Source organism: Pogona vitticeps, chromosome 3, assembly GCF_051106095.1.
Source record: "Pogona vitticeps strain Pit_001003342236 chromosome 3, PviZW2.1, whole genome shotgun sequence".
NCBI lineage: Eukaryota > Metazoa > Chordata > Lepidosauria > Squamata > Agamidae > Pogona > Pogona vitticeps.
The window spans coordinates 236222538-236247375 of record NC_135785.1 but is presented as its reverse complement, the minus strand read 5'-3'; the positions used below and the strand labels follow the sequence as shown (position 1 = coordinate 236247375).

General features: G+C 43.8%; 1 protein-coding gene and 1 long non-coding RNA gene across 4 annotated transcripts in view; one reads left to right on the top strand and one right to left on the bottom strand.

The window, feature by feature from the left end:
• Positions 1-23829, top strand: part of B4GALT4 (beta-1,4-galactosyltransferase 4) — a 52082-nt gene extending 28253 nt beyond the window's left edge. For all 3 annotated transcript variants that reach the window (XM_020783836.3, XM_020783835.3, XM_078389975.1), the window contains 5 exons: positions 889-1121; positions 4288-4475; positions 6655-6777; positions 19936-20040; positions 23084-23829. In XM_020783836.3, the coding sequence (XP_020639495.3) occupies positions 889-1121; positions 4288-4475; positions 6655-6777; positions 19936-20040; positions 23084-23237 (803 nt within the window). In that variant the 3' untranslated portion in view covers positions 23238-23829. The remainder of the gene's footprint in view (positions 1-888; positions 1122-4287; positions 4476-6654; positions 6778-19935; positions 20041-23083) is intronic.
• LOC144588037 (uncharacterized) lies at positions 10701-19936 on the bottom strand. The gene is made up of 2 exons (XR_013543345.1): positions 16682-19936; positions 10701-10798 (listed from the first exon to the last, which is right to left on the bottom strand). It is a non-coding gene; the product is annotated as an uncharacterized LOC144588037 (long non-coding RNA).
• Positions 23830-24838: the final 1009 nt, after the last annotated feature.

Here is a 24838-nt window from a genome sequence, read left to right as displayed (position 1 = left end):
GCTCTGCAGCCAGATAGCTAAGCCACTGAGCTATCCAGCAGTTCTAAGTACTTTACACATAGAAAACCATGAAAAGGATCAACTTGATGGCATGTAATTATATCACAATATTTTTAAACTTAAGAATTATTATTGCTGTTACAGCAACAGTAAGTACATGGCTTTAGGACTATGATTCTTCTCCATCTTACCTATGGCTGGTGAATTATTTTGTATTTACAAAAGGAATGTGTGCTTTTAGGGGAGGATATGATTTAAGTAAAAATTTGGCACCTCAGGAGAATTTCTGAAACAAGATACTTAATCTTGTTGCTGGTATACCTTCACTAGTTTTGTATGTTGTATGTGTATATATATTCCTTGTCATTAATTTATATACGTACTGTTGTATACAGTATTATAGGATGGCTTTGCAAAATACTTATGGATATGTGTATTTCCTGTGACTTTTACTTTCGGTTAGAAACTGTAGAACTGCTCTGTGTTTTCTCAGAGGAGGAAAACAGTGTTGATGGCTGGCTATGCTGGGCTGCAGAAGGAAGACATGGAATTAAGGATACCATGTATCTGGCTGGAGAGCCAGATGTTGGGAGTTTGATTTCCCACTGTGCCTCTCTGGCAGGGGGTGGACTCGATGATCTATAGGGTTCCTTCCAACTCTACAGTTCTAAGATGATGATGATTAATCTGTCATCCCCAACCCTTTGCCATTTGATAATGGCTTGATAGCAAATCGAGTTACAGTATTTACAAGGAAGTTTAATCTGCAGTGCTAAATTTAAATAATGAGCATCAGATGAAATTCATTTTCGCCAGTTATGATCTCCAAGATATTTAAGTAACCTGGCTCTTAAAAGCTTGCAGTGACACCATTCCTTTTTTCCTTAGGAGGCCCCAGCAAGCTTACCTTTAAAGGATCTCTCACCCTGGAAGAGGTAAAGAAAGAGAATCCTCAGATAACGAAGGGACGCTTTCACCCAACAGACTGTTTAACTCAGCAACGTGTGGCAATATTGATTCCCCACCGGAATCGTGAGAAGCACCTGCTATACCTGCTTGAACACCTTCACCCCTTCTTGCAGCGGCAGCAACTGGACTATGGCATTTATGTCATCCACCAGGTGAGTCCACATAGTACAAAGGCTTCTCTTACAATGGATGGATGGGAGCTGAATCCAAATCTTGCTGCTTTGTGGGTGTATCTCCAGGCCTCTCAAGACTGCTGTTGTATTTGTTCATTCAGCTATCAGGCACTGTCACACGTACGTCCCTGATCTCCTCCTCTATCTCTAATAGAAATCTATCTCAGTGGGTTACCAGCAGTTAGGAGCTCCTGTGTGTACCAGTGCTGATGAGTTTCTTATTCCTTTTCACGCAAGAGCTCAGAGCAGATTGAATGAATTAAATAGCTTGGATGGCAGATTACTTCATGCACTGTTGGCGGAGCATTGTTATTTTCACAACTGCCAGGCTTGAAAAATATATCTTGCTCAAATAATTGCCTGTTCAGATCTTGGGGCTTGGCTCATATTTTTTCATCTGACTTCTCTGTTGGGTGAATTTACATCTTTCACTCACTTCTCTGGAGGTGATAGACTTTGTCAAGAATGAAATAAGAGTTTTTCAGCATATATTTTTATCTCAGTAAAAAACAGCATTTAGTCCTTAATTTCTTGTCCCTTTTAAAAACTCATTAACTTTTGTTACTGTGCCAAAACATTGCTTTTTAGTGTTGTCATATTGACTCAACTGACTTGCTTGTTTTGGTTTAGAATTTGTTTGCCTTGTATTCTTATGTTTGTAAAGAGCCTTATAGGGGTTTGGTACATGTGTGGTATATTGAGTGAATTAAAAAGTAAATACTGTAAAAAAATAAGTGAAGTAGAAAAATCAACTTTTTCCAGCCCTGCCCAATGTGTCTAAGCTCAATAGCCTGGGTTGTGATCTGAAATTTCTGAAACATCCACCTTGCTGAACCTGAGTCAGTCAGGATTGATTGGCGGTTGAATAGTTGGGATATGAGAGTCTTGTTTGTGCTGTGTGTTCATTGTATGGCTTTCTGAAAAGCTGTTTCTTGTGATACGGAGTGCAGGAAGTAAATTTCTTGCACTGTGTTCCTGCTATCAAAATTAACCCAGTGGTAAATGCAGTGGCTTCCATTTCTTCCACTTTCATATTCGGCCAGCTGACTTTGACCAAAATTCGGTAGGTGGTTACAACTCTGAAGTGGCATTCATTTGATAGTGTGCATATTTGTATGTTTGGACTACAGTGTCCAGAATTTCTTAGCATGGTGTAGTAGAGAGCAAGCATCAGTCTCTTACAATTCCCAGGTAGGGCTAGGAAAGGCTCCTGCACATAATTAGGTTTCTGTTCTATGTAGTATACAGCTAGATAGACCAGTTCTGCCTATGGCAGATGGCTGTATTCCCAAGACAACATGTGTAATTGCATGAACTTGCCTGAAACCTCAGTCTGTTTTTGAAGTGACAATTCCCCCTCTTATTCACATCTGCTGTTCTGGTTACAGTATATGCACAACGTGCCTAATTTAAAACAAAAGCAAAAACTAGTATGGCATTAATATTAATCTGTTAGTACTTGGCTTATAAAGGTACTTTCATTTTTTAAAAATAATGTAAGCTAATTTTAAAGTCAACTTTTCATCTTTTATTCATTTCCTGTTTGTATGGTAACTGCTGTTCTGGAAGGGGTTTGAATGCTTTTGTGAGCATCTGTGTTCTCTAGAGAAAAAACAACAACTTGTGTTTCTACCAGAGTTATAAGCTGGTAGTTGAGTTTCTCAGAACTGAAAAAAAGAGGAATATAAATATATATATAGTAGCAGAAGAGCAAAAGTGATAAAACAAACTAGTATTAATCATATACCTCTAATGTCTGCATTTAATCATAAAAGTTTCTAATAAGTAACTAATAAACACAGATTGCAAGGTTTTTTTGCAATCCTAATGCTTACTGATAATTAAATCTCACCGAAAACTGTACAATGAAGAAAACTGACAGAAGGAAAAAAACTCATTTGAAATGTTGGGTTGGAAAAAAGCTTTATGAATACCATGGACTATCAGAAAGACAAATAAATGGGTTCTAGAGTAAAAGCTGAAAACTGAAAGCTGAAGTAACTAAACTGACACTGTCATACTTTGGGCACATCATGAACAGACAAGACTTACTAGTAAAGATATTAATGTTGGGAAAAGCTGAAGGTAGCTGGAAGAGGAAAACCAAATATGAGATTGTGGACTCAGTAAAGGAAGCCACATTCTTGTATTTCCAGGACTTTAACATGGTTGTTAATGATAATTTGGAGGTCATTTATTCAGAGGATTGCCACATTGGGATTTACTTCTGGATAAACAGGAATAGTTTGTACTGTTAATTATTATCATTCATGAAAGAGTTCAGTATCTGTATTTTTAAACTTTTAATTCAGGAAATGAATAATATTTAAATTATTATGCTGCATATTATCTCTGCTGTAGTCAGGCATTCATGGGATATAGAGACTTTCCAACTGAGCTGATATTGTAACATTAGGTGGTCATCTCTAAGCTATTAGTACTAAGTGTTATGTCTGTAAAATTATGTTTCATATATGCTCAGGATGTGTGACTTTGGATGTAAGTTAACATCTGATGGACAAGCATCAGAAGTTTAGCTGCCAATTGCCCCATCTGGCAAAGAAGACCTGTGCATACAGTCTGTATCCTGTACATTTGGCTGATATGCAACTGTATGATCATTATAATACAGTACTCGTATGACATCACTGCCTCATCCGGAACCACCACATGGCTATCCATTTTATTTAGTATGTTTTTAAAATAATGGTTTACAATCTAAAGAGACATAGTACAAAATGAAGAGGTGTGTACCTCCAGGCACCATCTCGTTTGTGCTGTTACTTTAATGCTTAGATGGAGTGACTGCTGTTGCAGGCACTCCATCTGAGCATTCCTTCCTAGGAGGGAAGGAAGTGGTGTGTGTGTATGTGTATGTGTTTTAGTACACACACGATTGTGTAAAACAGAATTATTAGTGGTCTGCAAGTGGAGCTGCATTTGGCTTGAAACTGCACAAAACATTAGTGAGCTCTAACATTTTTGTCTTGCCTTTTTTTTTTTACAACCCCATCAGTTTTATTGCTTTTTTGGAGCAATTGCTGTGCTTTAGGAAGGATTATGTAAATGAACTTAATAAGGATAGAATCCTGGAGAGAAAAAATCGCACAGTTCAGTGGATCTGATGTGAATATCTTGTTTACAGGCTGGTAATGCCAAGTTTAACAGAGCAAAACTGCTGAATGTAGGCTACCTGGAAGCCCTGAAGGAAGAGGATTGGAATTGTTTCATATTCCATGATGTGGACCTGGTGCCAGAGAATGATTTCAACATTTACATGTGTGGCAGTCAGCCAAAGCACTTGGTAGTGGGCAGAAACAGCACAGGCTACAGGTAAGGATTAAAAAAAACCTGCTGGGAAAGACACCTAGTATCTTTAGAAACAGAGTTGATCTAGGTGCAGTTTCCAGACCAGTGAATGATATTTTCCTTCCCATTTGGTGATCTTTGATACTGACAGGTGTCTCTACAAAAGCCTGTTGCTGTTTCTCTGATGAGGTCCCATCAGGGTCCTTTTAGTATGGATGGTGCTGACAGTGCAGGCATAGTCCTCCCAAGTCAGTACAGTGGTACCTCGCTAGACGACGACCCCACTGTATGACGAAACTGCATGATGATGACTTTTTGCAATCACTATAGCGATTCGCAAAACAGTCATTCCTATGGGGGAATTCCGCTGGATGTTAATTTTTTATTTGCAAGACGATTTTTTCTGACGATCGTCAGCTTCCTAAAATGGCTGCCCTGTGTTTTCCGGACCCATGCTTCGCAGGGCAGCCATTTTAACAGCTGATCGGGGCTTGCAAAATGGCTTCCCTATGGGCGATCTTTGCTGGACGACCAGGTATTTTCCCCATTGGAACGCATTAAACACAGTTTCAATGCATTCCAGTGGGGAAAGGCTTTTCGCATGATGACGATTTTGCTTAACAGCGATTTTCCCGGAACGGATTATTGTTGTCACGCGGGGCACCCCTGTAATTAAAATGGGTTAAAACAAGATACAAGCATATAAAGTTTAATCTAGCCATTGAAATCACTGAGACGTAAATGAATCATTATGAATGTTGATTTTGATGAGTTAGTTCAAGGTATGGCTGAGTCTGGATTCAACTCGTTGATTGAACCAGTTCCAGTACCTATGTGATCCAGTGCTAAAGTTGATCAGTTTATAAAATAAAATTAAAAACAGAAACAGTTTGGAGAGCAGGCATAATTGCTGATTTACTGATGGGACAGCATCTCTCACCAACCCAAACACATCACTGAGACATTAGCACAGGGAATGCCCTTGCACACAGAATTCAGTGACATGGCCATTCACACAAATTGGGTCAAAGAAACAACAGTGTAGAGTGCTTTACAATAATCTTCCAATGGGTGTTTAAAAAGAAATGATTCCTCAAAGAAAAGTGTGAGTTTCCCCTGCATTCACTGTGTAGTTGGGAAATTTTGAATGGATTTGCGTCATGCTAAACCCAGAGTAATTGAGGCAGTATTTTGCAATGTAGTCATACCCTCAGTGAGATATCCAGCCAGCTCAACCCAATAAGTTCACAAAGACTTAAAACTAAGCAGATAGTTCTATTGCCCCCCCGCCCAATATTAACAGTGAGCGCTACATGGCACACAAAGATAAGGTTGCTTATGTAGGCAAATTGTTCTCCCTGTCAACCATCTGCTTTGATGTTCATGTCCACTGTCTTGCAAGGTGCACCAGCCTGATCCCTGTGTAGGAGAAATGCTTACTGTGACAGGCAACACACCTAATTTTCTGCCCTGCTGGCCGGGGCTCTGCCTCTCTCTCTCTCTCTCTCCCACCTTTGCCCCTTTGTGTGTGTGCAACTCCATCCCCTTGCATGTGGGGTTCCATTGCATCTGGAACCAAGGGTGTATGTGAAAACAATTGCTACACTGAGGAGGAGGAAAGCTGAGTGAAGGGAGGTGCCTTAGGGCAGTGGTCTCCAACCTTGGGCCTCCAGATGTTCTTGAACTGCAACTCCCAAAAGCCTTCAACACCACCTCTGCTGGCCAGGATTTCTGGGAGTTGAAATCCAATAACATCTGGAGGCCCAAGGTTGGGGACCACTGCCTTAGGGAACCTTGGTGACAGGCAACAATGATACAACAGGCATCAGTGGCTTCTTGAAAGATGGGAGAGGCTCAACAAATTTAATTTCTTTCATTTGCTCTTATTTTTGAATGCAGGATAGTGGTGTTAACTTAGTAATAGCTGTAGCAGCCTTTTCCATGGCTGGGGTTGTGGGGGTTGATATATAATGTGCAAAACCCTGGTTGAATATACCATCGTTACTACAGTGGCAACATGCTCTTCAGTTTCAAAGCAAGCATGGAAGAAATACCTGGGATCTTCCACATGTTGACATACACTGTCCTCTCTTGGGCATTCATCCTTCTTGCTTTTGCTAGTGGAGAATTGTTTGAACTTTTTTTTAAAAGAAGTGTAATTTTTCTTCCCTCTAAAAACTTCATCTCTTACGTACATTTCTAGGTTGCGTTACCAAGGTTACTTTGGGGGCGTAACAGCTCTAACAAAGGAGCAATTTGCAAAGGTGAATGGATTTTCTAACAACTACTGGGGCTGGGGAGGAGAGGACGATGACCTCCGGATCAGGTAATTGCATGTCGAAGTCCAGGTGGGTGGTGTTGACTGTGGATGAGAAGGGTTCCTTGGAAGTGAATCATAAGTTACTTAAGAAAAATGCAGGAGTTCTACAGGTGATATGACATGAAGTTTCCAGAGTACAATTAGCTTAAATTGGGATATGAAGTTTTTGCAATTTGTAAACTCTGGGGATACAGTGGCGCCCTGCTAGATGCTTACCCCGCATGACGTTGAAATCGCTTGACGATGACATTTTTGCGATCGCTATTGCGATTGCAAAAGGATGGTTCCAATGGGGGAATCCGCTTTACGTTGATTAGGAGCCTGTTTTTTCCAGCTCTGCAAAATGGCTTCCCTCCCTTCTCAAAATGACTGCTTTCTGGTTCTGCAAAATGGCTTCCCTCCCATCTCAAAATGGCTGCTTTCCAGCTCTGCAAAATGGCTTCCCTCAGCAAAATGGCTTCCCTCCCTTCTCAAAATGGCTGCTTTCCGGTTCCAAAAAATGGCTTGCCTCTGCAAAATGGCTTCCCTCCCTTCTCAAAATGGCTGCTTTCTGGACGGAAACTTCGCATTACAGCGATTTTTAACAGCTGATTGGTGGTTCTCTTCGCTGGACGATGAGGTATTTCCCCTATTGGAATGCATTGACCAGTTTTCAGTGCATTTCACTGGGGATTTTTTTCGCTTGACGACAATTTCGTTGGAATACATTATCGTTGTTAAGCAGGGCACCACTGTATATTAATTGGAAACACTCCACTTAGATGAGAGGGTTATCTTAAAACTATTATTTGTCTCTACAACTATAAGTGGCCTAAGAATATTTTTGGAGTGCTTCCCATGAGGGCAATGCTACTTTCTTGCAGCAAGCATTTGCTTCAGTGCTGGAGTTGATGAACACAAGCCACCAAATAATTTTTTTAATGGGTGAGGATAGAAAAGACTCTAAAATTGATAGGGTTTTTGTATCAGTGCAGTAGATAATTTATGACCCCTTGGTACTAGTATTTCTTGGGACGTGGTGGCGCTGCGGGCTAAACCGCAGAAGCCTGTGCTGCAGGGTCAGAAGACCAAGCAGTCATAAGATCGAATCCACGCGACGGAGTGAGCTCCCGTCGCTTGTCCCAGCTCCCGCCAACCTAGCGGTTCGAAAGCATGCAAATGCAAGTAGATAAATAGGGACCACCTCGGTGGGAAGGTAACAGCGTTCCGTGTCTAAGTAGCACTGGCCATGTGACCACGGAAGATTGTCTTCGGACAAAACGCTGGCTCTATGGCTTGGAAACAGGGATGAGCAACGCCCCCTAGAGTCGAACACGACTGGACAACAATTGTCAAGGGGAACCTTTACCTTTACCTTACTAGTATTATTGCCTTCCATAAAACACAGCACCTACAATGATTAGGGGGAAAGTGCATATTGAGGAACTAGGCATATAATTGCCTTTTTAAAAAAAAAAACAATTGTGTATCTTTAAGAATATTGGAGTTTAGCTGATGTTGAATGGTTGAATGAATGAATTTATTTATTACGGTCAGGTGATCAGCTCATAAAACATATTTATGGATAAAATATACAAAATGCAGTTTGAAAATATACAGTTTATAAAACACATTGTGTGGATGTTGAAAATAACAAATTGGAAAGATACCTGCAAAAGAAAAGTCGTAATGTAAGCTCCAAAATGTTGTCTGATCTTCATAGGCTCAAGTATAGCAAAACAGCCCTTTGTGTTGCTACATATACAGAGACCATTAGATGGTGTGTCACAGAAAGGGCTGCTGAGAAGCAGGAGAACTGCTGATGGATCTCTCAGGCAGGCAAGCACATTTACAGCTATCTCTAGGCAAAGAGGAAGTTTTATTTTCAACACACCATTTTCACCAAGTGCTTTGGCATTTGCAGCAAACTGTATTTGTAGCTTCTTGAATAGTTTTTCAAAGTCTTAATTCCCGTTTGAGTAATTTGCTAATTCTGAAACTTGTAGCTTTGAACTAAACAAGGTGCCAAGTGTTAAGGTGACAATTTTGAAGCACTTGCGTCTCTCTTACTTGTTAGACCACATTCTGCCTATTATTAAAAAACAGTAATTCTGAGCTGTGGAGATGAAGACTATGGAGCTTTGGAGGATAGAAATATCTGAAAAGACTAACCAAGTAAAAAAAGGTTTGGCAACCTGAGAAAGTTTGTATTAAAAATGGTATTTTGTCATTGAAGACTCTTGTATGCCAGGCACATTTTCACTGGCTTTTGTTTACAGGATCTGTTCCTTATTACCTTCCAGACGTTGTGTAGTCATTTTGCCTTTCTCCCTGAAAGTCAACAGAACTGCAGTTTACAAGAAGACAAACATCATCAACTGATAATAAGATAGAATCATTGTTCATTTTTACTGAATGCTGACGAGGGGCAGGCAAACTCTAGAAAGGAGTGGATTGTGAAACCAGAAAGGAACTGTAGCACAGTGGTCAAGTACCTGCTTATTATCATGCAGAACTTCTCAAGGTCAATACTGACATTTCCAAGTAGAGCTGGGGAGAAATCCTGCCTGAATCTCTGAAGAAATGTTGCCGGGCAGTGCCGACAATACTTGTAACAGTGGGCGAAGAACGTACAGTAATCCAGTATAAGGCGTGTTTAGTCGTTTAGTCGTGTCCGACTCTTCGTGACCCCATGGACCAGAGCACACCAGGCCCTCCTGTCTTCTACTGCCTCCCGGAGTTGTGTCAGGTTCATGTTGGTTGCTTCGCAGACACTGTCCAGCCATCTCATCCTCGGTCGTCCCCTTCTCCTCTTGCCATCACACCTTCCTAACATCAAGGTTTTTTCCAAGGACTCTTTTCTTCTCATGAGATGGCCAAAGTACTGGAGCCTCAGCTTCAGGATCTGTCCTTCAAGTGAGCATTCAGGGTTGATTTCCTTTAGAACTGATAGGTTTGTTCTCCTTGCAGTCCAGGGGACTCTCAAGAGTATAAGGCAGTTTCCTATAATTCCTTCACCACTCCATGCAGCATAACTCAGGACTTATTTAATTAGCATGGTGGCGCAACATGCTTCAAGCATCAGATTGATACATAACATTTGTTTCTTAAAGTCAGCTTTAGTTGTTCGAGGAAGTTTATTGTCTGTTGGATCCCAATTAGAAATTGGGGTACTGTAATTTGTATACAAATATGAATACCCCCACACAGCTGGACTTAACAAGAGCCCACTCACATCCTCTGGCGGGGGCCTCGCTCGTCCTTCCAGTCACTTCCAGAGCCCCACTCGGCTAGTGCTCCCCCCCATTTCCAGGAGAGGCTAGCCAAGCGGGGCTCCAGGAATGATTGGACAGAAGAGAGAGGCTGCCCCCCCCCGCTGCCTGACACATGAGTGGACAGAGGGTTGGGCCCTCGTTAAGTCCAGCTGTGCGGGGGTATTCGTATTCAAATACTGTACCCCCATCTCTTCTGTTCTCTGCTTTCCTTACAACACCCCCCCCCACTGCATTAAGGTGTCTTCTTGGATATGTCCAGCTCTTCAACAATTAAAAAACCCAGCTGTTACATTTTCTCTTTATTGCACAGCAATGAAATGTTGGAATCTATCTAGATTTCTATTTTCACTTTCTCCCTCTGCTATTCACTAAATTCTGTTCATTTGCACATGTGAGTTAATGCAGGCACACACACATTTCCAGCATTATCAAGTGTCGTCGTCATCATCTAGCAGATTAAATGGGTTCATGAAATAAAATAAACATTGACTGTAAAACTGATCCTACCACTAGGCAGAGTAGGGCTGTAGATGCAAGCAGCCAATTTGAGTTAGCATTAAGGGATAACAAAGTATTTATTGTTTAATTTTCCTGTTACTGTATTTTTACTCTCACAGAGGGAGAGAAGGACCTGTGTTTTTTTTCCAAGCCACAATATCTTGGCTGCATCTTGAATTTATATATGTTTATATATGAGGATGGTGCTGTTCCACCTTAGACAAAATGTACATTGGGACAGGCCTGAGGATTGCTCTATTCACATTCCTGTATACCTATACCGCTTCATTTCCTTAGGAGGTTTAGGCCTGGATGAAACTCAGGTGCGTTCTCTTTGGATGTCTTGCTGAAGCCTTTTGTTCTGTTGGGGGGGGGGCTGCTTGTTCTCTCTCTTATCACATGGGCCAAGAGGGAGGGCCTACTTTTTTTAACTGGGAAGTTTCTGGACCTTGCCTTCATTTCCTTAGGAGGCTTAGGCCTGGATGAAACTCAGGTGCGTTCTCTTTGGATGTCTTGCTGAAGCCTTTTGTTCTGTTGGGGGGGGCTGCTTGTTCTCTCTCTTATCACATGGGCCAAGAGGGAGGGCCTACTTTTTTTAACTGGGAAGTTTCTGGACCTTGCCTTCATTTCCTTAGGAGGTTTAGGCCTGGATGAAACTCAGGTGCGTTCTCTTTGGATGTCTTGCTGAAGCCTTTTGTTCTGTTGGGGGGGGCTGCTTGTTCTCTCTCTTATAACATGGGCCAAGAGGGAGGGCCTACTTTTTTTAACTGGGAAGTTTCTGGACCTTGCCTTCATTTCCTTAGGAGGTTTAGGCCTGGATGAAACTCAGGTGCGTTCTCTTTGGATGTCTTGCTGAAGCCTTTTGTTCTGTTGGGGGGGGGGCTGCTTGTTCTCTCTCTTATCACATGGGCCAAGAGGGAGGGCCTACTTTTTTTAACTGGGAAGTTTCTGGACCTTGCCTTCATTTCCTTAGGAGGTTTAGGCCTGGATGAAACTCAGGTGCGTTCTCTTTGGATGTCTTGCTGAAGCCTTTTGTTCTGTTGGGGGGGGCTGCTTGTTCTCTCTCTTATCACATGGGCCAAGAGGGAGGGCCTACTTTTTTTAACTGGGAAGTTTCTGGACCTTGCCTTCATTTCCTTAGGAGGTTTAGGCCTGGATGAAACTCAGGTGCGTTCTCTTTGGATGTCTTGCTGAAGCCTTTTGTTCTGTTGGGGGGGGGGGCTGCTTGTTCTCTCTCTTATCACATGGGCCAAGAGGGAGGGCCTACTTTTTTTAACTGGGAAGTTTCTGGACCTTGCCTTCATTTCCTTAGGAGGTTTAGGCCTGGATGAAACTCAGGTGCGTTCTCTTTGGATGTCTTGCTGAAGCCTTTTGTTCTGTTGGGGGGGGGCTGCTTGTTCTCTCTCTTATCACATGGGCCAAGAGGGAGGGCCTACTTTTTTTAACTGGGAAGTTTCTGGACCTTGCCTTCATTTCCTTAGGAGGCTTAGGCCTGGATGAAACTCAGGTGCGTTCTCTTTGGATGTCTTGCTGAAGCCTTTTGTTCTGTTGGGGGGGGGCTGCTTGTTCTCTCTCTTATCACATGGGCCAAGAGGGAGGGCCTACTTTTTTTAACTGGGAAGTTTCTGGACCTTGCCTTCATTTCCTTAGGAGGTTTAGGCCTGGATGAAACTCAGGTGCGTTCTCTTTGGATGTCTTGCTGAAGCCTTTTGTTCTGTTGGGGGGGGGGCTGCTTGTTCTCTCTCTTATCACATGGGCCAAGAGGGAGGGCCTACTTTTTTTAACTGGGAAGTTTCTGGACCTTGCCTTCATTTCCTTAGGAGGTTTAGGCCTGGATGAAACTCAGGTGCGTTCTCTTTGGATGTCTTGCTGAAGCCTTTTGTTCTGTTGGGGGGGGCTGCTTGTTCTCTCTCTTATCACATGGGCCAAGAGGGAGGGCCTACTTTTTTTAACTGGGAAGTTTCTGGACCTTGCCTTCATTTCCTTAGGAGGTTTAGGCCTGGATGAAACTCAGGTGCGTTCTCTTTGGATGTCTTGCTGAAGCCTTTGTTTCCTGGACCGCACGCCGTTAGGCGCGCGAAATTCTCAAATACTCTCTCTATCTCCAATCCTAATATGGTAAATAGAAATCACCTGAGCAAAGGCAGAGTCTCAGCTGTAAAGGAGGATGAGCAGGAGAGTGTGTCTAACGGCATGTGAAACTCTCTAATCCTACTTTTTACCCAAATTTGGTAAATAGGAAAACCAACTAACATCTCGTACACCGGGGGGAGTATACTTTTAAAGGTCAGATCATACTTCCATACTATTAGAGACCAGGCCGGGTAGGTGGGGCTCGTCAGCCCTGGAAGGCAGCCCATCTAGGAGAAGGACCACTCCGAATTTAAACCTCCACTGCCTTGTGGCTATATCCACTTATGGAAAGGGCTTCAGGAGATAACCTCGAGGCAAAATCCGGAGCCGGAGTCCCGGAGGCATTTTCTTTCATTCTGCCAACTCCTGCGACGTTGCTGGAACCAGTTGTATTGGCTCTTGCCTTTCCACTGGACCATTTCAGCGATGTGGAGAGGGGGGATTTGCTGCTTGGGTAACAGCCTATCCTCCATACTATTTTACCCAGGCTTCGTGCACTGGAGAGGACACTCCAGCTTCGCATACAGCGTCGAAACAACACGGGAAGTAGCAGTTACCGGTTATAAGTCTCTGCTCAATTGGCGTAGAGCAGGACGCCAGGGGCTACTTCTGACGGTGGGAGAGGTCATTGCACCTCACTAGGTAGATACCGCCCGCCTTAAGCTGGGCAGCCCCCAGCCAGTAAGGTGCTACCTCGCCACGGTCTGTTAACCTCACGGGGTGCGTGGGGTTTAGGGTGAAACCCGACAAGCAGATCGACAACCGTGCACCATGCAACAATCATAAGAAAACTTCTGCCCTAAAGCTGGGCACCTGGAATGTACGGACAATGACCCCTGGCTTTCCTGACTACGGCTTTCCTAACGACCTGCAAGAAATAGACGATGTGCGCAAGACAGCTGTCATTGACATGGAACTGAGTAGACTGCAGATGGACATTGTTGCCCTGCAAGAGACAAGACTGCCAGACTCGGGATCTGTCAAAGAAAAAAACTTCTCATTCTTCTGGCAGGGAAAACCATCGAATGAGACCAGGGAATATGGTGTTGGCTTTGCAGTCAGAAACACTCTCCTGAGATGCATTGTTCCACCCACTGTGGGGAGTGAAAGAATCCTGTCTCTGCAGCTCCACTCATCAGCAGGACCAGTAACCCTCATTAGTGCATATGCACCAACACTGTCATCCACTCCAGAAGTGAAAGACAAATTCTACGACGACCTGGCAGCTACTATCAAAAAAGTCCCTGAAAGAGAGTCACTGTTCATTCTTGGAGACTTTAATGCTAGAGTTGGTGCTGATCACAATTCTTGGCCCACTTGTCTAGGCCGTTTTGGCATTGGAAAGATGAACGAAAATGGCCAACGCTTACTGGAGTTTTGCTGTTACTATGGTCTCTGTGTCAGCAACACATTCTTTAATACGAAGCTGCAACACAGAGTTTCCTGGAGACATCCAAGATCCAAGCATTGGCATCAGCTCGATCTGATCCTCACTAGACGTTCTAGCCTTGCTAGTGTTACGATCACACGCAGCTACCAGAGTGCTGATTGCGATACTGATCACTCCCTGGTGTGTAGTAGAGTAAAACTGCGAACAAAGAAATTGTATCACATGAAAAAGGAAGGAAGACCACGTATTGACATCAACAAGACTCGCGATCAAAGAAAAGTGAAGGAATTTGCCCAAGCACTCGAGGAAACCCTTCCAGGTCCAGCTAATGTAAATGCACCTGAACGATGGGAACACTTCAAGAACACTGTCTACAACACCGCCTTGTCCACCTTCGGCAAGAAGACCAGAAAGATGGCTGACTGGTTCGAAGCCCACTCGGAGGAGTTAATGCCAGCCATTGAGGATAAGAGAAGAGCTCTAGCAGCATACAAAGCCTGTCCTAGCGAGCACAACCTGCAAGCTCTTCGAGCCGCTCGTAGCCAAGTCCAACAGGCTGCCAGGAGATGCTCCAATGACTACTGGCTTCAGCTTTGCTCTCAGATACAGATAGCAGCGGACACAGGTAACATCAAAGGAATGTATGATGGTATCAAGCAGGCCTTAGGTCCATTACAGAAGAAATCTGCTCCCTTGAAGTCTACTACAGGTGTGATCATCCAGGACCGAGCACAGCAGATGGAACGCTGGGTGCAGCACTACTCCGAGCTATATTCCAGAAAGAATGTAGTAACCGAAGAAGCATTAAATAACATTGAGTGCCTGCCTGTCTTGGAAGAGCTGGACAGCGAACCAACCCTAGCAGAAATAAATGCGGCCTTGGACTCCCTCACCTCTGGCAAGGCACCTGGAAGGGACAACATCCCTGTTGAAGTGCTGAAATGCGGTAAGGAGATCATCATCACCGAACTGTATGAAATCTTTTGTCTCTGCTGGAGGGAAGGTGGAGTACCACAGGACATGAAGGATGCAAACATTGTCACGTTGTACAAGAACAAAGGTGACAGGGGTGACTGCAATAACTACCGTGGTATCTCTCTTCTTAGTGTTGTAGGGAAGCTGCTTGCCCGTGTTGTGCTGAAGAGGCTCCAGGTGCTTGCAGACAGAGTCTATCCGGAATCACAGTGTGGATTTCGAGCAAATAGATCCACCACTGACATGGTATTCTCCCTCCGACAGTTGCAGGAGAAATGCAGGGAACAACAACAGCCACTCTTAGTGGCCTTCATAGACCTTACAAAAGCATTTGACTTGGTTAGCAGGGATGGCCTTTTCAAAATACTTCCCAAGATTGGATGTCCACCTCGTCTCCTTAACATCATCAGGTCCTTCCACGATGGAATGAAAGGCACTGTAGTTTTTGACGGCTCAACATCAGATCCCTTTGACATCCGAAGCGGAGTGAAACAGGGCTGTGTCCTCGCACCAACACTTTTTGGGATCTTTTTTGCTGTCATGCTGAAGCATGCCTTTGGAACTGCAACAGAAGGTGTCTATCTCCGGACTAGATCAGATGGAAAGCTCTTTAATCTCTCTAGATTGAGAGCAAAGACCAAAGTCCAGCTGAAATGCATGAGGGACTTCCTCTTTGCAGACAATGCAGCCATTGTTGCCCACTCTGCTGAAGACCTCCAACAACTCATGAACCGTTTCAGCAAGGCCTGCCAAGACTTTGGACTAACAATCAGCCTGAAGAAAACACAAGTCATGGGCCAGGGTGTGGACTCACCTCCCTCTATTACCATCTCCACAAAAGAATTGAAGGTTGTTCACGACTTTGTGTACCTTGGCTCAACCATCTCTGACACCCTCTCTCTAGATGTCGAGCTGGATAAACGCATTGGGAAAGCAGCCACCATGTTCTCTAGACTCACAAAGAGAGTATGGCTCAATAAGAAACTGACAACACATACCAAGATCCAGGTCTATAGAGCCTGTGTCCTGAGCACACTCCTGTACTGCAGCGAGTCCTGGACCCTTTGTGCCCGGCAGGAGAGGAAGCTGAACACCTTCCATATGCGTTGCCTACGACGGATTTTTGGTATCACCTGGCAGGACAGAGTTCCAAATAGAGTAGTCCTAGAACGAGCTGGAATTTTCAGCATGCATACATTACTGAAACAGCGACGTCTACGCTGGCTTGGGCACGTTGTGAGAATGGCTGATGGTCGGATTCCAAAGGATCTCCTATATGGAGAATTAGTGCAGGGAAATCGCCCCAGAGGGAGACCACAGCTGCGATACAAGGATATCTGCAAGCGGGATCTGAAGGCCTTAGGAATAGACCTCAACAGATGGGAAACTCTGACATCTGATCGTTCAGCCTGGAGGCAGGCAGTGCATCACGGCCTCTCCCAATTTGAAGAGACCCTTGTCCAGCAGGCTGAGGCAAAGAGGAAGTCACAAAGGAAGCAAAACCAGGGAGCTGGACAGGGGACAGATTGGATTTGTCTCCAGTGTGGAAGGGATTGTCACTCTCGAATTGGCCTCCTCAGCCACACTAGACGCTGTTCCAAGTCCTCCATACAGAGCACGATACCATAGTCTTTCGAGACTGAAGGATGCCTACACATACCTATACCCTTCTCAAGAGAGGTACATTAGAGCCTGAGGAAAATTGATTCCAGTTCTGCCAGCTCCACTGAATTAAAAATACAATGTCTTTCCAAGCTCCTAGGTCAACATATATGGTGATATTTAGTGAAACCAAGTTCAGGAGTTACCTATAAACCTGTGTTTGAACAGCGTTATATATTTTGTACTTCACTACGAGCAGAACATTACAAAGTAATATACAGTATGTGCAACAAACTCCAGGTTGCTGTTACATTTTGGGAAAAGTAACAGTTCTTGTTGCTATTCACTCCCCTCCAATGCTCTGGGCTTTGACTGCATTTTTAAAGGATAATACCTCTTTTAGATTTCTGCAAAATGAAGAAGTAGCATTGGGTAGAGAAGTTACAGGGGAAATTGGGGGAAAGAATTCTCTGTCAAATCTTTTGCTCACATAACTTTTTTCCTTAAACACAGCTGCAGCTAGGGACCTGTTACATATATTTGGCTTGCATATCTGTGATCCTTTTCGGCCTCTGTTTCTCCAAATGGGACATCTCGATGCAAAGATGAATCTGCCGTTTCAGTATTTTCTAATAAAACGTCTTTAGTGTTTAACAAGGTTTCGTGGGCTTTTTCAACAATAACATCTGTCTCTGATTTCACCGAAACAGCGCCATATTTATCTTCCTTAAGCAACAATAAGTTCTTCCTATCGAAGGGTGAAGAATTCAAAACCGGTTTATAACTGTCAAACACCAATAACAAGTCCCCTGGAGATACAGCCTTTTGCTTCAGGGTGAGGGGTGAAAGATCCAGCCCACCTGTGGCTCCCAAACCTTGCCTGGCGTAGGTCTCAAATTGGGACAAAATGGACTGGCCCCACGGGGTCTCCCACCTCTCTCTATACTTTGTTTTCTTTCCACTGAGCTTCCCTCTGTATCCATGCTTTATATCTCGTTCTCTCTTCTCTTCCATCTCGCCCCGGTAGGGTGGCTTCCTATATATCTGCCACTCCTTCTCCGCATACTCTTGAGGAACTCTAAATTCCACCCATTCCCCTGTCCAGGGTTCTCCTTCAGTCAAATCCACTAAATCCTCCTCCTCTTCTACCTTCTCCATCCAGCATGCTTCCCCTTCCCCTTCCTCCTCCAACTGACCCCTCTGCCTCCCTACTCCTCTTTTTTCCTCTCTTTTCCCACTGAAATGGCGCCCCCTATTGTTTCTGTCCTTACGCCTAGCCCTTGTAAGTCTTTCATTATGTCTGCCAGCTGTTCCTCGTGGTTTCCTCTTGAAGAGACTGGCAGCAGACCTCTCAGGCCACCTCTGAGGTTGGTCTCAGCCTTACAATATCCAAAGATCCTGCTTTTTTTTGGATCCAGGAGAGGGCAGCAGTTCTCCCTTGACATTCTTTTGGGAAAGCTTGGAAACAATATTGTGAGATTCTGCGAATTTAAAAAAGCCCCAGAAAACAACTATTTCAGGTTGTGCTCTGAACATGATGGCGGAAGTGATGGAAAATTAATAAATTTCATGCCTGATTCTGCTGATACAGCCATTGCCTGTTTCTGTAGCTATGGTGATAGTGCTTTATGCTCCCTCTGCTGCTGTTGCTGCTGACTCTCAGTGCGGTTTTCTTACTCCTTGTTTAGAGCAGTCATGTAGTGGGAAAGCAGGAACAACAGGGAAATCGTTATGACATTCCTTATTACTAGTCACTCCCAAGGAGAATACAAAAATGCAGCCACATCAACAAAGAGCATATCTTTTGTAACTTTAGTAGCTTTTAATTGCTTAGTCATAATCAAACTACTCTGAAACAACTTGCACTAGGAAGAAAACTATATATGTTCTACCTCCTATGACAATTACAGTGATCACACAAGCCTAGCTCTGTTATACTGTTTGGAAGATACAGGGTTCACCAGGGCTGTCCAAAGGCATTTTGCTATCAAGGAACACATAAAGCCAGCCAAATTACTTGGGCCTAAAGGAAGGCAGGAGGGCCTAGTGTGCTCTGGTCCACAGGGTCACAAAAAGTCGGACACGACTAAACGATTAAACAACAACAACAAAAAGGAAGAAAATCCCGTATGTGTTTCTCATGTAGCTCCTGATATAGAGAATACTTAGCCCTTGAGAATACTTCTCCAAAATAGCGGATCCATTCCTGAGTTTTACAACACATGAAGTAAATGGTTGTGAACTGTTCACAGGGTGTAGTTATTCCTGTGCTGGGCACTTCATTTACATCTTTTGCCTTTGTAGTTTTATTAATCGCTTCTAAATACCAGCCATTTTGAGAAGCACACCATATAGTGTGTATTTCATTTCTTCAATAAGCATTCCCTAGGATCCTAATTTAAAAAGAAGTTTCTAAACTTTTATTATTTGTTCTTTCATTGACTCTTTGGTGTTTCTGGAATTTTGTTTTGGCATATTCTTTGTTGGTGTGTTCAAGTTGTATTAACTACATTATACGGTTATGACTATCTTTTATAACAGTATAATAGTTCTTCCTTAACCTCACTACTTTAATAACAGTAAGTGGATCTTCGCATCTTTACTGTAATCATCCAAAAAGCACTATAAGAGAAGTAAAATATGCAGTTCAGGAAACCAAGTGGAATCATACCGTAAGAAAGTGGAGGCTATTTAACAATGACCTTGAAATTATTTCCTTATTTTCCACATATTAGTAACTCCTACTCGACTGAAACATTTGTGTACAGTATTAGATCATCTTTTAAACAGTTCCACAATAGTCATTGTTAAGGTGAATTAAAGTAGAGATGTGCTGCGGTGTTTTCTTATGCATCCTTTCAGTCTATTCTTATAGATGACATGACGGTTACGGCTGAAGCTGGATGTGGTTCTTCATGTCACTGCATGGAACAGTGAATATGCACCAGGAAATCTGAATAGAAAGAAAAAGAAACAGGCAGCTGTTTCTTTTGTTTGTATTAATGTGCTGGGGATGTAGCTGAAATGGTAGTGATAAATTAAAAAGGACCATTGGATAGCAGACACTTTTACAGATGGACCACAAGGTGGCAATTAAGGCCTCCTGTTCAAACCAGCTTGTACAAAAATGCAACGTGTGGTTGCATTTTTCTTGGAAAATTATGGGAAACTGCCCTCTTTCTGTTGGAGGTGCAGGTGAATCTGACACCTGTGTTTCCCATAGTTTAAGCTGGGTGGAGGTTCATAGTTCACACAAACACCTTGGCTTGTTTGCAAATCTTTGTTTTCTAATTTCTGTGTTCTTCTGTTCAGGGTTGAAATACAGAAGATGAAGATCATTAGACCTTCCCCCAGCATAGCCAAATACACAATGATCTTCCACACAAGAGATGAAGGAAATGAGGCAAATGGACAGAGGTGAGTTATGGAAGTGGCTCTCTGACTTGGTGAGAACTGTCAACTGGTAGATGGAAAAGGAATATGGCATAAAGTGGAAGTTAGCCATTCGTAACTTGGTATTCTGTAGGTTTTGGATGATGAACTTGTAGTCCAACATGTCTACGCGGGACCATGTTGACAAAGATTGGATATGAACAGAGCATGTCCACTGCTTTTGTGTATATGACCCAATGTAAAACTGTGAGGCCAAGATTACTAGCATGAAACCATGCACAGAGCTATTCATTGTTTTGACACACATTGTCTCTCTGCTACAATTTAATGCCTATTAACACTTACGATTTCTTTGCTTCAAAAAGGTTAATACTGTTTGTAAGTCTCAAATAGGAACATACCTGATTTTATTTATTTATTTATTTATTTATTTATTTATTTATTTATTTATTTGATTTATATCCTGCCCATCTGGTATATTCTACCACTCTGGGTGGCTACCAACAGACATATACTCATTAAATACAAAGCCATTAACACAATCAATAATAAAAACAGTGCAAAATATAAGAAATGATAGATAGCAAAGGAAAAAGAGTTAAGTGCTGGCAGGAGAGAAGGCCTGGATGTACATCCATGTTTTTAGTTGGGTTTTAAATGTACCCAGTGTAGGGGCCTGGTTGTTCGAAAGTCGAGGAGCCACCGCCGAGAAGGCCCAGTTTCGTGTCTTTTCCTTCCGGGCCTCCCTCAGCGTTAGGCTCCTCAACCTCACCTCCTGGCTCACACGGGTGATCCGGGTAGATCTTGGTGGGAGCAGGCATTCCGGCAGATATTGAGGTCCCAAACCGTTTAGGACCTTATAGGTAAGCATTAAAACTTTGAAGTCAATGCGGAAACGAATGGGCAGCCAGTGGAGCATGGCCAGAATAGGAGAAATGTGGTGGTGTTTTCTCACTCCAGTAAGGAGTCTGGCCGCTGCATTCTGCACCACTTGAAGTTTCCGCATCAACCTCAAAGGCAGCCCCACGTAGAGCATGTTACAGTAGTCTAATCTTGAGATTACGAGCGCATGCACCAAGGTAGTGAGCGCCCTCGTGTCAAGGTAGGGCCGCAGTCGGGCTATCCGCCAAAGGTGGAAAAAGGCGGTGCGGACTACTGACGCCACCTGTGTTTCCATGGTGAGCGTCGGGTCCAAATGCATCCCCAAGCTGTGGACCCCGCTCTTCGCAGCCAGTTTCACCCCCCCAAATGAGTCACCCAGGCCACCAGCCACGGGGGCCCCCACCCTCAGAACATCCGTCTTGTCCGAGTTCAGCCTCAGCCCATTTTCCTGCATCCATTACAGTACGGTCCCCAGGCAGTGTTGAAGGGACAGGACAGCATCAACTGCAGTTGGTGAAAAGGAGATGTAGAGCTGAGTGTCATCCGCATACTGATGACACAATGCTCCACACCCCCTGATGACCCCACCCAGCGGCCTCATGTAGATGTTAAACAGCATTGGGGAGATAATCGACCCCTGTGGAACCCCGCAATTTTAACTCCTTGGGGCCGAAACACTCTCCCCAAGCTGTACTCTCTGGGACCAGTCCTCCAAGAAGGAACAAAGCCAGGCAAGCGCCGAGCCACCAATTTCCAACTCGGAGAGCCTCCCCAGGAGGATACCGTGGTCGACGGTATCAAAGGCCACCGAGATGTTGAGGAGGACCAACAGAGACGTTTTGCCCCTGTCAGCCTCCCTCAACAGGTCATCATACAGGGCGACCAATGCCGTCTCTGTACTGTGGCGCAGCCTGAAGCCCGACTGAAACAGATCTAGGGCATCTGTTTCATCCAAGTGCGCCTGAAGTTGGTCTGCCACCACCCTCTCCACCACTTTGCTCATGAAAGAAACATTGGCGACGGGCCTATAATTGCCAATTTCGTCCACCGCCAAACTAGGTTTCTTTCTGATGGGCCTAATGAATGTCTCCTTGAGGGCAGGTGGAAACCTAATGATGGGCCTAATGAATGTCTCCTTGAGGGCAGGTGGAAACCTAATGATGGGCCTAATGAATGTCTCCCTGAGGGCAGGTGGAAACCTGCCCTGAAGGAAAGACCCATTTATTATTGCTGTGGCCCATTCTGCTGTTTTCAGCCTGGCTGCTTTGATTAGCCAGGCCGGGCAAGGGTCAAGGGAGGAGGTGGTAGCTCGACAGCGATCAAGCACCTTGTTCACAGTGTCGGGCGTGACAGGCTGAAAGGAGTAAAAATTTACCGGGCAAGACGGAGCACTGGACATCTCTGCTCGACTCACTGTATTCAAAAAAGGAGAGCGCTCCCGGCGGATGGCCTCCACTTTAGACTTTAAAAATGCTGCAAGTTGGTCCGGTGAGAAACTAAGGGGAGGCCCATCTCCTGGACCAATTCCGGATAGGTCGCACACTATATGGAATAGCTCCGCCTGCTGGTTGGACGCTTCACTTATCCGGTTAGCCAAGAATGATCGACACACAGCCTTTACCTTATTCAGGTAAAGGTTAGTTGCGACCTTAACAGTTACCCAATTACGATCCGTCGGGTTCTTTCTCCATCTACGCTCTAGCCTTCTCCTTATTCGCTTCATCGCTCGAAGCTCCTGGTTAAACCAGGGCACCGGGCGAGTTCTGTGCTGGAGAGGGCATTTGGGTGCGATCGTGTCTATGGCCCTGGTGGCAGCGGCGGACCAGTTGTCAACCAGAGCGTCGACAGGAGCGCTAGCCAGGTCAGCCGTAACACCTCTCATGGCATTCTGGAATCCAACCGGATCCAGTAGCTTTCAAGGGCGGACCATAGAAATAGGTCCCTGCTCCCTGCGAGGGGGGAGTGCCACTGTGAGGTTAATTTTATTAGGTGGTGATCTGACCATGATAAGGGGACTGACACAAGGTCCGTCACCACCAGATCACTCTCGCTCCAACTGGAGGAAAAAAACAGGTCCAGCGTGTGACCACCCACATGGGTGGGGCCGTTGACATGACATGTTTTATAATTTTGTTGCTGTTGTTCCTTTCTCACCTGAACCCCAATTTTTAAAAATTCCATGCAGGATGAATCTCCTACGTCAGGTATCTCGAGTGTGGAAAACAGATGGCTTAAACTCCTGCTCCTATAAGTTGCTCTCCGTGGAATACAACCCTTTGTACACAAATATCACAGTGGATTTTGGCAGGCCAATGAAGACTTCCTTGCCAACTCTTTAGTACCTAATGAATTGTATCACAATGAGGGGGGAAAAGAGAACTTCCAGCGTCAAGAGCTGCAGCAGTTGAATATCCAGCCTTCTGTCGATGGCTTCCTAGCAGCCAAGTACATGATGAGAATGATAGGGTTGGTGTTTTTTCTTCTCTAGTAGTTTTGCTAGATATTTCTTTGTGGACCAGACAGCACCAGTCATTTGGTGATTGGGGTTTACTTGAGAGAGGCCTCTTTAAACCAGTCTTTTTTGGGGGGGAAATCCCCTTTCTGAGAAGGGATCCAAGTTCCACTGTCCAAAACCTATCAGTTTTGATAGCTTGTGTTGAATCTCCACTCTTCTGAAGTGGAAAGAGGGATATAAGGACAATACTGCCATACTTTTTCAGAGGTGCAAAATCAAGGGCTTTTTCATTCAATGTGTTTTTAAACAGGACAACCATATTTAAAGTAACTGGTTTTTCTCCAGCCAATCAGCCAAGTGCTTTGGCAACATCTACTTCTGAGGGAAAGGTGCATAATACTGTCTTGTAAGAACAGGCACAGAAAGAGTAAGGAAAATGCAAAATTTTTCAATAAAAATTAACATTTCACTGAAAACATTCCCTTGTCTTAGTTTAGCTTTCTAGTCATTGTGTTGGCTTAAGAATGTGTGAGAATCACATTTAATTCTACAACTAGTTTCTAATAATAATTATGGCTTTCATTATATTGATTTAAGGAGGACAGCAGGAGAATGGAAAATGAACCACTATTCAAAGAGGCATTGTAACTGCTATAACCTTGGGTGGTGAGCACGCTGCTCATATGTGGAATGGTCTAGAAATTGTATTGTTAACAGTTCATTGGATAGCTGTTAAAAACAAGAAGTTGAAGCATTTAACCCCTGCACATTAATTCTGGTCTTTATTAAACAAATAACCTAACGTAGTTACTTCTTATCAAGATTTTGGTGGGGATGTTAAAAAGGAAACAATAAAAACTGTGTCAAGAGTAATACTGTTTGTGCCTCACAATAGATGTATATTTCAAACAGTTTAAATACAGGATGAAATATTTTACAAACTGCATATAAAAAGGGTAAGGTAAAGGTTCCCCTTGACATTTAGTCCAGTCGTGTCCGACTGTAGGGCGCGGTGCTCATCTCCTTTTCCAAGCCATAGAGCCAGCGTTTGTCCGAAGAGTTTCCGTGGTCACGTGGCCAGCGTGACTAGACACGGAACGCCGTTACCTTCCCACCGAGGTGGTACCTATTTATCTCCTCGCCTTTTACATGCTTTCGAACTGGGTTGGCAGTGCTGGGAATTTAATATCTGTTTATGTTACAGTAACCAAACGGTGTTTATTATAGTCCTCAGAACCTAAATTATAATGAAGTAAAGAAATCAAGGCTTCTGTTGGGTGCTCTGAAGAGAATATTGCTGTTTCTAATTCTATTTTATTGAGGCCTATCAGAAAAATATGCATGAGTATTTGAATAGGATTTCCAATTCTCATTCCTATCGTGTTTCCCCGAAAATAAGACAGGGTCTTATATGATTTTTTGCTCCAAAAAAACACATTAGGGCTTATTTTCAGTATGTTTTGTTTTTCATGTATTCAAATACAG